Source organism: Panicum hallii, chromosome 5 (genome assembly GCF_002211085.1).
Source record: "Panicum hallii strain FIL2 chromosome 5, PHallii_v3.1, whole genome shotgun sequence".
NCBI classification, from domain to species: domain Eukaryota; kingdom Viridiplantae; phylum Streptophyta; class Magnoliopsida; order Poales; family Poaceae; genus Panicum; species Panicum hallii.
The window spans coordinates 58,842,630-58,855,184 of NC_038046.1; the positions used below are offsets into that span (position 1 = coordinate 58,842,630).

General features: G+C 48.2%; 2 protein-coding genes and 1 pseudogene across 8 annotated transcripts; 1 reads left to right on the forward strand and 2 right to left on the reverse strand.

Annotated features, from left to right (window-relative positions):
* Window positions 1-926: 926 nt before the first annotated feature.
* LOC112892892 lies at window positions 927-1,753 on the forward strand (annotated as a pseudogene).
* Window positions 1,754-1,831: 78 nt separating this feature from the next.
* Window positions 1,832-3,973, reverse strand: LOC112892046 (hydroxyphenylpyruvate reductase). Its single transcript, XM_025959104.1, has 2 exons — window positions 3,396-3,973; window positions 1,832-2,555 (listed from the first exon to the last, which is right to left on the reverse strand). The coding sequence occupies exons 1-2, from the start codon at window positions 3,828-3,830 to the stop codon at window positions 2,037-2,039; spliced, it is 954 nt and encodes a 317-aa protein (XP_025814889.1). The 5' UTR covers window positions 3,831-3,973; the 3' UTR covers window positions 1,832-2,036.
* Window positions 3,974-4,313: 340 nt separating this feature from the next.
* LOC112892044 lies at window positions 4,314-8,764 on the reverse strand. Of its 7 annotated transcripts, none has more exons than XM_025959100.1 (6): window positions 8,509-8,764; window positions 8,275-8,378; window positions 7,268-7,392; window positions 5,734-7,108; window positions 5,359-5,488; window positions 4,314-5,252 (listed from the first exon to the last, which is right to left on the reverse strand). In XM_025959100.1, the coding sequence occupies exons 4-6, from the start codon at window positions 7,093-7,095 to the stop codon at window positions 4,600-4,602; spliced, it is 2,145 nt and encodes a 714-aa protein (XP_025814885.1). In that variant the 5' UTR covers window positions 7,096-7,108; window positions 7,268-7,392; window positions 8,275-8,378; window positions 8,509-8,764; the 3' UTR covers window positions 4,314-4,599. The 7 variants fall into 7 exon arrangements, with proteins under 7 accessions (XP_025814885.1, XP_025814884.1, XP_025814886.1 ...); XM_025959099.1 differs by having other exon boundaries at window positions 8,268-8,378; XM_025959101.1 differs by lacking the exon at window positions 8,509-8,764 and adding an exon at window positions 7,991-8,121 and having other exon boundaries at window positions 8,275-8,498.
* Between the last annotated feature and the right edge of the window lie 3,791 nt (window positions 8,765-12,555).

Here is a 12,555-nt window from a genome sequence, read left to right on the forward strand (position 1 = left end):
ACAGTTTTGTCGCTTTGTCGCGGGGCGGAGCTGGAGCGTCGCGGGGGAGCGGCTGGAGGTGAAAGGGAAAGCTGACAAGCGGGCCCCGCTTGTCAGCTGCCCGGGTGGAAGGTGAAGGGATGCGGTGGAGGCGGTTGGCGGGCTAGGCCAGAGTGGTCGTGGGCCGTGCCCGCGTGGGCTGTGCTTTGCGGGGAAGAAGGAGACAGGATGTTGGGCCGGGCTGTGCTCGTGTGGGCCGGCTTTGGGCCGTTGGCCCAAGTAGGTTTAGGTTGTTAGTAAAGGAATTTGAATTTGAATGGTCCATTCAAATTCAAATTCCACTCAATTGAATCAAATAATTTGGAAGCAACTCAAATAAGATCCAACAACAAATTCAACAAGGTAGATTTCAAATAAATCCAAAAGACTCCAAATTACACACTAACAATATTGCCCTTAGTTCAATTTTTGGTTAAACTTGCTAGGAATTTGGGGTATGAGAGATTATCCTTGCATTTGTTCCTAACTAAGAGCACCTTCACGGAAAGTATTTGAAATTCACGATTTTTGCAACATTAACATTCTAGGTAAAAATCTGGATGTTACACAGACCAGACCAGATCATCTAGACTTGGGTACATACATGGGCTCCATGGATCGAAGCGGCATAAAGGCCGGCCATACTCGCGCTGGCTGTGCATTGCATGCACTGCTTTTCATCAGTCTGTCGGTCTTTCCTGAACAAGAAGAGACGAAGCCTATCGATATCAGCTGCCATTGGCGTTGAACGATACTCCTACTAGCTAGCGCTTGGTGAGATTCCATTCCACAGACGTACACGTACCACACCGGAGTCTCTTCTGGCTGCTGAAGAAGCAAACCTCCTTGCATTGCATCGCTAGGCCGCCCATACAGTAGATAGCTAGGTCCAGTGGCTTTGACTGCCAATGGGCCAAGCCCACCCGCTCGTGTGTCCACGATGGCAAGGCAACACCGACACTGCATCAACAAGCACTGCGCGCGCGCCAACGCAGAAACCAAACCATCATCCATCATCGCCTCCGCAAGAAAGAACCAAGCACATCCAGCACCTCAAGGCTCAAGCAGCCAAGCTGTTTGTTATTCAGAACGAGTCGATCGATCACAAATCCTGGAACAGAAAACATCCGCTCCAGCTTCATCCTACACGCACACACCGTATCAGTCATCAGACCACCGGGGTGAGCAGCGGCTTGTCGAGGACGTGCGCCTCCAGGTTGCCCAGCACCAGGTCCGCCATCGCCTTCCGGGTCTCGTACGTCCCGCTCCCCACGTGCGGCACCACCACCACGTTGTCCATGCCCAACAGCGCCTCCGGCACGTGCGGCTCCTCCTCGAACACGTCCAGCCCGGCGCCGCCCAGCCGCCCCTCCGCCAGCGCCGCCACCAGTTCCGGCTCGTCAACGTGCGGGCCGCGACCGATGTTGATCAGCACGCCCTTCGGCCCCAGAGCATCCATCACCTCGCGGCTCACGATGTGCCGGGTCTGCGCGTTCAGCGGGCAGGCCACCACCAGGACGTCGCTGCTGGCGGCCAGCTCCACCACCGACGGGTAGTAGCTGTAGTTGGGGTACGCCTGCTTCGTCCTCTGGTAGTAGTTCACCGGGCAGTCGAAGGCCTCCACTCGCCTGGCGATGGCGAGACCGATCCTGCCCAGCCCGATGATGCCCACTCTCTTCCCGCTGAACTGCAAGCAGTCACAAAATTCTGTCAGAAGAGAGTTTCTTCATCTTGAATAGAATAGAGTGCTGTTCCAGTACTACATCAACAGATTTATAACATGAAAAAAGGCTGAGAAAAAGGTAAGCCTCCATGGTAAAAAAAAAAGTGAAATATCCATAGGGGGTACTCTTAATTATCATGGCTGATTGACATGATCCTTTACAAAAAAAATAAAAGAGAACAGCATTTCCCTAGCGATGGTTGATTGGCAAACTAAAAATAGCAAACTGCAGAGTTGGCATTACAAATCAGACCATGATATCCTTCTACTAATCTCTGGCTACCAGCAACAATAATCAGATTACTGGAGTGACTATTTGCTTATTCGATGCATGTGCCACTAAATTTGCTAGCACTAGATCAGCCATCGCCCTGCATGTTTCTTCTGTGTCACTGCCCACATGAGGAACTAAGACAACATTATCCAAACCAAAGAGCTGCTCTGGAGCAAAGGGCTCGTTCTCATACACATCAACGCCTGCTCCTCCCAAGCGTTTCTCAACAAGTGCTGACACGAGCTCAGGTTCATCCACGTGTGCTCCACGGCCAATGTTTATGAGCACACCCTCTGGTCCAAGTGCGTTGATGACATCACGATTAACAATGTGATAGGTCTCCGCGTTAAGCGAGCATGCCACGATAAGTGCATCGCAGTTGGCTGCCAGATCAACAACATTCGCGTAGAATTTGTAGTTTGGAAATGGCTTCTCTGATCTTGAATGATAGCTGATCGAGCAACCAAATGCCTCAGCTCTTTTCGCTACAGCTAAGCCTATCCTGCCAAGCCCCAGAATAGCAACTCTCTTGCCACTTAACTGCAGGAAAATAAGCAGAGTCATTTTCGTTTTCTGTTCTAACAAACCTTACTTCAGTCTTTGTACACAATCTGGTGCTAATGAAGAGAGTAGCAGCATCATAATGTGGCAAGCAACTCATGACAGATTGGTTAAAATAGATTAACAGCCGAAAATATAGTTCATATGATGGGGCAAATTATTCACTAATCTGATTATTACCTCAACATTAGCATAGTTGAAGTGAGAAAGCAATACCGATCTAAGCCGCAACAAGCAGGATGACGAAACTTGCTTACGTTTGACAAAATACTAACCTTATTACAGGAAGAGGAAGCTACATTTCTGGCTATTAAGAAGGTCAAGACCTCCTCAACAAAGTCTGAGCTTTCCGTCACATAGAATCCAGATTCTACAGACAAAACAAATCCCCCAGGGCTAGGCTAGTTCTGAAAATGTGACTGTTTAATTTGCTGAAAGAAACCACCTTCTGTTCAAGAGAGGCAACCAAATTTGAGAAAGACAACAAATGATGCAAAACAAAATCAAGGTCTTTTCCTTGATTCTCTTAAAAATTTGCGCCCCTGATCATGATCCCTATTTGTAGTTCCTCCTTTCATTCAGTTGTATTCCCTGAACTGCGCGCTGTCAAATAAACCTCGCCATCAAGGAGAAGGAGTACTTATCCTCACTTCAAGTAAACTAAATTAGAGGCTAAATAGAACACAAGTAATGGAACAGTGCCGAAGTACCAGCTAATGACTAATCATACCATATTCAGCAAAAGGATCAACAAGAAAGAGCTATCTGCAGGAAGTAAGAGAAGGTTTGGTCTTAAGAAGGGGAAACAAACCGACGAACCCGTGTGGTGAGTGCGTAGTCGCCCTTGGCCTTCCACTGGCCGGCGCGGACGTAGCGGTCGGCCTGCGGGATCCTGCGGAGCACGGCGATGGCGAGGCCGACGGCGAGGTCTGCGACGTCATCGGTGAGGACGTCGGGGGTGTTGGTGACCCGGATCCCGCGCTCGCGGCACTTGGCGAGGTCGACGCGGTCGATGCCGACGGAGAAGGAGGCGACGATCTCGAGCGCCGGGAGCGCGTCGATGAGCGCGGCGTCGGCGCCGTAGGAGGCGTTGCCGACGACGGCGCGGATGGAGCCCGCGTGCGCGCGGAGGAACTCGTCGCGCGGCGCCCCCGGCGGAGCCTCCCAGAAGCGGTGCAGGCGGCAGCGGCGGTCCAGCTCCTGCTCCAGGTACGCGTTCATGGGGTGGAGAAGCAGCACGCCCAGGGACTCCATCTCTGCCGCCGGGCGGGCAGGAGGGAGAGGAGGGGGAACAGAACAGGTGGAGGCGGCGGCGGGTGTGGGTGGGAAACGATACCAGGTGGTGACGCGGCAGTGGCAGACAAACCACTAGCCTAGAGACGAGGAGAGCATCGTGTGGTTTAGGTGTGGCGAGATGCCGGCCGGCCGCAGCCGGCCAGTTTCTTTTCTTATTTTCTTTGGAAAAAATAATCTTCTTTGAACCATAATTTATATGAATGACAGTAGGTGGGGCGTTCGTCTCAAAATCGAGTAGATTTCGAGCGAATTGAAAGACCATGCTCAACCTCTGGTCAATGACGATCGGCCTCTAGCGTAGAAGTCGCCGTTCCCTTCACTCGAGTCAGTCTGGTAAAATTCAGCAATTCTTCAGCCTGAAGTTGAATGATCCTGCCCTTTTCAGATAGGAACTAACGACCAATATACTCTTTTTGGAGATAACTGAACTGTCGCTCGCAGTTGTCCAGGTTCATCAGCCGTAGAACCATGTCATTTCCTCCCTATTGATTTTGCATGAAATACAGTCGTTTTTTTGGTGAAGACTGAAAACACAACTTCACCAAATATGTTTCTTCAGAAAATGGAAAGTAGTTACAGCCTACTTCACCGGTTCTTAGATCCTTATACGGGCGATTACACGGGTGGAATTACTTCAAGCCTAACACAAAACACAACTAGTTCAGACTCAAGTTACACGTTAGATCTTCATGGTGGTAAGAGCGCTTCGCTGCTGTATGTTTTCAGGTCAGTGAATGCACATGTCCAAAGCAACTTCCTCAATAAGCAACGACAGAATGTCCTCCCCAGCATCTCTGATGAAGCACTCTGTTTCTTCCGTGCAGATAAAATTCTGCCAGCCCATGTCCCACACACCATTGATCGACTCATCTGAGAACCTGAGATCTCTCTCCAGCTTCATGTCCAGGCAATCTTTCGTGCCACCCGCGTCGTCTCTGTCGGAATAGCTATTCAGCTTCGTAATCCCGTTGCTGATCTCTCTTAGCAATTCCTCCAATGAGAAATATGCTGTTGCTCTGCATTTCTGGCCCTGAAATCCAGTGCAACACAGACTATTTTGCTGCTGATGTTTTCGTTCCAGCTGCTCTACTGCTGTGTCCAAATAGATCCTATGGGTTTTCATTTCAACCTCGGAAATTCCATCATGTTGGTTGCTCGGATGCTCATACACATCGATGCCTATGAGTTTGCCTGCTCTGCTGAGGAAAGACTTATCACTTAGGAGAAGCAAAATGATCTCATCTTTTATCTCAGCTTCCATTATAGGTGTTATGTCTGTTGATGATGGGTGAGTAGCATCTCCATCAGTTGAACTGATTCTTTCAGCATCTCTGGTAGATAGCAAAACTTCATTGGATTCCCAAAAGTCTTTCTGAATATCTGTAACACAAAGGGGTTGTTTAGTGCGAAATCATCTAAGTTTCTAAGACATGAAAGCAAATAATAAAACCGAAAGGAGAAATGATGAAAATCTGCAGTTCCTTACCGTCCACGGAAGATTCTGCCTCCCAATCGGCATTTGGATAGCTTTCATTGCTAGGTGTTGCACTATGTTCAGTGGATGGACCGTCAATCTGATCTAGTACATGAAAGATCTCCCTTTGTATCTCATATGCCTATATTAGGAGCAAAAAAATGACTGAGGTGTAAATAAAAAGTATATATGCACACATCTATCAACTTACTAGGCCTTTTTTTTAATGAGTTAGCTAAAGCTTCTAAGTTCAAGAGTAAGGTCAATTACTTGTATTTCAGTTTTAATAATTTCTTAGTTTGTGGTCGTTCTTTAAAGTTGTTTTATATGCAATATTAAATGGAAAATTCCATGCCATGCTATATGCCTGTAAACAAGGGTGCATACCACTAACTCATCAATAATTGAACTCTTGACATTTCTCCTGGATACTGTCTTCGCTCTGGAGTTATTATGTGTTCTCTGTAAGACAGGCTTCACTAAGTCACAAGAGCGACTGCTACTTGATACTGATTTCTTATCAGAATTTTTCACCACTTTAGCATTACGAGATGCTGCTACTGTTTTAGCCTTTGCATCCTCTCTCCCTCCTCTGTTTCGTGAAGTTGAATTAGATTTTTGTTTCTCCCTGGTTCTCCTATTGACCTCAGTTGTCTCCTTGATCTGCTGCTTTCTGCTTGTAGGTGCAGCAATCTTGACTTCTTTTGGGGATTTCGGTCGAGCCTGCTCAATGTTTCTCTCTCTGTGACTTGATTTCATTGGTCTGATCTCATTAGGCACTACAGTATTATATGAAGGAGCGATGCCCTTCTGTGAATTAGTATAATACATCCGAACATTGTGATGTTCTGGTGCTAGCTTTTCTGACCTAGGCATCTCCGCATCAGAACCAGACTCCTCTCCAAATAATTGTGTCTGTAGCCTTTGTGACTTGGGCATCTCAATATCAAACCGTGCTCTTGGTGAACTCACTGTCTTAATCTTCTCGTCTTTCATTTTAGAGTTGTCTTTTTGTGAGGGCAATCCATCAAGGCCCATGAGCTTGGCTACCAAACTTGGGGCTTTAGACTTGTCAGGTTGCACTGCTGCACAAGATGGAAATGATCTCGGTGACACTTTCTTCTGCTGAGAAGTATTGGACATCAAATAATTGTTCGGCAAGTACCGTGCTGACTGGCTCAAAGAGGCCTGGTCATTATTGGTGGAGACTGACAGGAGGTTCTTCCTGCAGAAACTATCCTTGACCACATTCTTCAACTCATCAGTAGAATTGTTTAGCTGCACATGCAATCCATTGTTAGCAGTTCTTGGTAGTGCCTGCTTAGCATTTGACGGTCTCAGGAGGACTTCACGGATTATGGTATCTATTTCTGGAGATTTTTCACCAGTTTCTGGTCTTCTCTTCTTGTTGGATAATCTCATGCTCTGTGATGCAGTTTGGAATTTCTCAAGCATCACAAGGGACTCCTGGAGATCCATGGCGCCTCTTAGGAGGTCTTCGGCAAAATGCTTGGATAGTGAAGGCGCCATAAGACAGTCCCCATGGAATGACATGGATCTTTCCTCCCGGTAGCTTCGCGATGTGCTCCGTTCCCGGCCTTGGTAGTTTCGACAAACCGAAGGTTGCAGTGTAACAACACAAGGGAGATCGCATTGGACTGTTTCAGGATAGCTGCCATCTTTGCTTCTGGGGGGAAGGCTCTTCGAAAGGGATCTGCAAACCACTGATCTGAAACTGTCTTGATGCATATTGTATTTTTTTCTGGAAGAAACAGAGATGGAGGAATAGATAAACTTAGATGGCCAGATTATCTATAAACACAAAATATTTCTTGTAAGCAAACATGATCTTGTCTCTTGAGGAAACGAAAAAGAAATTAAAGAAATGGCATATTGGTCAAATAAGAAGGTGCAAACTTACATTATGTTGAGACAACACAATTTTTGCAAGGGGCAGGAGATGCCAACTTAGAAGCTTGTTTGCTTCAGGCAATGGCGTCTGTCTGAGCTCTGAAACCTTGATGAGGACACGAAGTCAAGAGGAAACTGCAAGTAAGAAGAAATCTATTTCTTAGTTTCAGAGGGAGAAGATAAGCTACCCAATTTTTATTAAAAAAAGAGAGAAAAGTTCCAGAGCAAGAAGCAGATATAAGAATTTCGTATGTCGTCTGATTTGACTATAATATCCTGCAAAACATCTATGTTTTGCACGAAACAGCGACTGCTGAAATAATTAAATAGGCAAGGATAGGAAGCAGTTTGGGAATTGGCTCCAGGAAAGCAATGGGTACTTTTTCTTTATCTCTCCACGGAATATCTGTGCATTCACTCACTGGCCACCTGGGCTTTTACCGATCCATGGTTGCTCTGAACTCACATGGGTCGTGTCAAAGATGAGCAGCTCACAAGCAGTGCCTACTTTTGTGTCACGGGAAGGCAAAAAACGAAAAGGGAGTAAACCAAGATGCAGGAAGGAGAGTGGCGGATAGAGGCCATCGGTCTCCTCATCTAGACAAAGAAAGGTGAAGAAACTGTGGTGATATCAGATTGGACAGATCCTAAACCAAGCACGGCTCTCCATTCCCGCAAATGCACGGGATTGTAGTACCAAGCTTTCCTATTCCTACATTTGACAACTAAATACCTGAAAATTAATCGCAACAAAACTGCACATTTCTTGGCGGGCTTCTCTGAATCCCTCAGGTCTGAATAAACAGAGCCTCCTTGCGCATCCTTGCTGACACACCATGCCCAACCGGAGAATTCCAAAACAAGCTACGCTAAACAGACAAGAGAATTTACCAAAACAGTCGCAAGAAGAAAGAGGGGCAGAATTCAGAAGGCCGAACGGGTGGGTTCCCAACCCCCGAACTGCAAAAACAAAACAGAAGTAAAACGAAGGGAAGGGGGGGAAATGGCACCTTTTACCTCTTGGAATGAAACTGCAAGCCTGCAGCCCCTGCGTCTCTCTCCGAGGTTGCTGCCTGGCCTGCGGGTGGTTGTGGAGGCAGGACAAGAAGAAAGCCCAAGATCTGTGGGAGAGGGAGAAGCAGGGAGGCCAATGAGGGCGGCAAGGGAGAAGTAGAGAGAGGGAGGCTACCACCTACACCTAGCCCAGTGCTACTGCAACTGCTTGTGGGCTTCCTACAGCGACACACATACCAATACCATCCATACGGGAGTCTCTTTGCCTCTTGGTGCTGGCGCCGCTGTGACTAGGGCAGATACAGTGGTAGCGGCCGCGAAAGCTCAACCCTGCCCGTGGAGTCCGTCTTTTGATGGGATGGGTGGTCATGGGGAGGGGAGACTGTCCGTCCGACTTGGGGGAGAGCCGGAGCCGGAGGACTGGCGGGCCCACATATCGGCGGCGACGTCAGATTCCGAGCCGGAGAGGGGAGAGGAAGAGGGGCAGCTCATCAGCCAAGCCGCAGACCGCAGTGGTGGGTTCATTTACTTTGACCGGGCTTGTGGTGATGACGACGATGATGGATTCATGATTCACCTCCAGCTTGTTATGTGGGAGTGGGACCAGGGTGTCATACTCTGCCGTACCTGAAATTGTGAATGAAGGGTACAAGCAAGTACGGCAGGGCGGACCACAGGCCAAAGCAAGTAGTAGGAGTTGCCGCCAATCAATTAAAGACGAGGGATGCTCAGAGTTGCCGCCAAGTTCCTCCATGCTCTCAATCCAGACTGGTCCAACAGACAGAGAGCTAGCTGCTAGGCGCGTACAGTATGGTCAAAGGAGTAATAAGCAGCTGACTGAGGCATGTGCTGCGCCGCAAGAATTTCGGATCCAGGATGCAGGCTGCAGCGACGACTGACGACTGACTCTGATCGATGCCGGCACGTCGCTCGCTCCGCTTCAAGTGTTGACAAAGACACGGCAGCGTCGAATGATAGTCGATGCGGTAGGTAGCTTCGTCTCCTCGATCGATCGACGAGTACACAACACACAATACAAAGAGGGAGCCCCCGCCGACACTAACTCAGCACACGCACTGTGATACTGTACCGATTATATATATATATATTGTTTTGTTATAATTTACCTAGGTGTAGAATGCAACTGTGACAGTTCTAGTTGCAACCGGATTTTGTCCAGTGTCACACCCGATTTTGGAAGTAAAACCGAATGCATAGCATATATGTGTCAGGATCCGTTCTCACACATATGTTGACATAGAGAGTGTATTATATCAAAGATAATGTTCAAAAGCGTAAACAAAAGGGAATAATAACATTATTACACTCCGAATATTATAAATGTTCCACCGTTAACCTAAATGAAGTCTTCGGCAACGTCTTCTTCCACGGGCAGTTGACCGGTGAACGCACGTCTAGAACTCTTCGAAATTGTTGTAGTTCTCCACTTCAATGTTCTCTTCTGAACAGCAGTTAGGCAAGGGTGAGTACACTTATAGTTATGGTTGGTACTCAACAAGTGGGCTAAAAATGCAAAGCCAGCAAGGGAGGCTAAAAGGCTTATAGCGGTTAGCATTTTAATTGGTCAAATTTTATTAGCGAGCACCTATTTATCTAAGTATAAGTTTATACCACCCCCAACATTATCCCAAACCCAAGAACCATAATTTAATTCATTCTTTAAGTTTAATTATCATGTGAGGGTCCAAGCTGCTTGTAAGCGTGAGCACGACTGATATATCAGTTTTAGATACTCTGCAGAGGTTGTACACTTTCATCACGATTCATGTCTCCCGATTTGCCCAAGGTAGCCAGCCTCTCAAACACTTTCAAGATGAGGGCAAGGGATTCACAAAGCCTTTATAAAGACACGCAGAGAAACTAATAGCCCGCTAGAGTTTCAGCAGCAGTGTGGTCCATAACGCTTCCTAATGGTCAGCACCTTAGTAAAGACTGCTACCCCCAAGAGGACCGGGCTATACCCCATCACCGACCCCCTCCTTGCCCTTTCGGTAAGGCCACTGGTTACTTACGCATCTAATTAATAAGCTAGGCTTAGAGCCATGTGACATTATGGATATTTTTTTGGTGGTTCTCCATGTTCCAATTAAATATAGTGTTCTTGTAATTAATTAGAATATAACAACATATAAAGTCATGTTTAATGTTCCAAAGATTATAACGTAACTATCCGAAGATAAAGCATCTAAGCATTTCTACCCAACATATTAAATTAAAATCCGGTGTTCAAGGTTTCAGGAATAAAAGACTAGGTAAGTCCTTAATAAGCATCCCATCAATTTAATGCAATGCAACATTAAATAAAGTGGTTTATCATGCTATTATTGGGACCAAATAGAATATGCAGGGGAAGAAATCCATTTTCCTTCCTCGCCAAACTGCTGAAACTCTTCCTCGTACTGCGGCTCGTGTTCTTTCTCGAATGGCACATTATCTACGCGATCACACAAGCAAAACATACAACAAATAAGAAATAATATAATAAATAGCACAAACAGAACAGAATAAGGTGATAAAGATGTTGAGCATGATGCAAGGATCGCATGAGCATGAAAATCGCTGAAATCGGAGTTAGAACGAGAAGATATAGGTAAAACAAGGTTCCATGGACTTATTTGTGAGAATTTTGAAAGATACAGGGTCTAAAATATAAGAAAAGGGTATAACTGTAAATATATTTGAACCAGATGGATTGCAGGTTGATTTCTTAGAAACTGAAGGGCCTTTTTGCAAAACTGCCAAAGCTGACCCATAACTTGGCTGTCGGATCAAATCCGACGGTGGAGAGCGGTTGGGGCGGCTCAGCTCGGCGACGGCTCGGGCGGCGAAGCGGATGACTGGTGGGGTGGCGGCTCAACTCGACTGCGCGGCTTAGCGGTGCTGGTGGCTCCCGTGGACAGCGGATGGTGGCACGCGGCAGCGGGCCTCACTGGAGCAGGCTGAAAATGAGCGCCCGGCCTCAGTTTTGCGCGCGGAGAGACCGGTGAGGACGACGGGGCGATGGCGAAGGCGGCGGTGGTGTCGAGGGGGTAGGGGCGTAGCCGACGCGGAGCCGTCGGTGAGGGGCGGCCACGGTGCTCCGGCGAGCAATCGCCGAGATGCTGGTGTCGGAGAGAGAGGGAAAAAGGGCCCGGAAGCTTCCTCGCCATGTGAGGAAACCCTGACGGCGGCTGGTCATCGAGGAGGAGCAGCGGGACGAGGCGTGGAGCGAGGGGGAGCTGGAAGAGGGGAGCACGGGTTCAGGCGTGCGTTTTATAGAGGGAGGGAGGGAGGGAGGGAAGAGAGGGGGCGGGGTGGTGGCGGCCGGGGCGTAGTGGTTGCCGTGATAGCCATCAATAGCAGGCGGCCGTTAGTGGCGGGAGAGGGGAGGGGAAACGGAAGGGGAGGCAAGGGGACGATGGCGGCCATTGATGGCGGCCTTCAAGGCGGGCCGGGGTAGACGGGAGAGCAAGGGGCGCGGGAGAAACGGTCGGAGAGAGCGACGACGGTAGGGGAAGGCGGAGTGGCTGGAGGTGGGAGAAGGAGCTGACGGACGGGCCCGGGGCGTTAGCAGAGAGAGGAGGAGAGAGGGAGAGATGGGCCGGCTGCGAAAGAGTTTTTTTTAAACCGGGTGTTACATCCCGGTTGCAACCGGATCGGTCTGAGTTGGAACTGGTTTGCGTCCAGTTGCAACTGGTTTGCTTCCGGTTGCAACTGCTTCGTGTCGAGTTGCAATCAATTCATCCAGTTGCAATTAATCTATTCTCCTAGTTGCAATCAGTGTAGTATCTCAGTTGCAACTTTTGTACAGATAATGCAACTTGTTCGTCGTATGTGTGTGTGTGTATACACACACATACATTCTGTTCTGAACTACATACATGCCATGCCATGGAATAATGCACAGTACCAGCCTAGCAGGCCAGCGGTGGTTTTGCTTCTGCAATTCCCTCAAAAAAAGAAAGAAAGAAAGAAAACCCAGCAGCCCGCTTCGGTCCAGGTTCCAGCCCATTCGTAGCAGGCCGGCCCAGGTAGAAGCAGACACAATCACCGACCGACGGCGGCGCAGTGTGCTCGCCGCGTTGTTATCCGTCCGTGCAGTACCATGCTGCTGTGGTTAGCCGAATCGCTATATGCCGTGCTCAGCTGCGCTATATATATAGTCCACGCGCCGGAGAGCACGACCCTTCATGTTGTTGACATCAGCAATGGTTTATTTGGTAGATTTATTAGACAACATTAACAACTTCCCTACAGAATTCAGAAATGAAGTCTTGAGAGGCC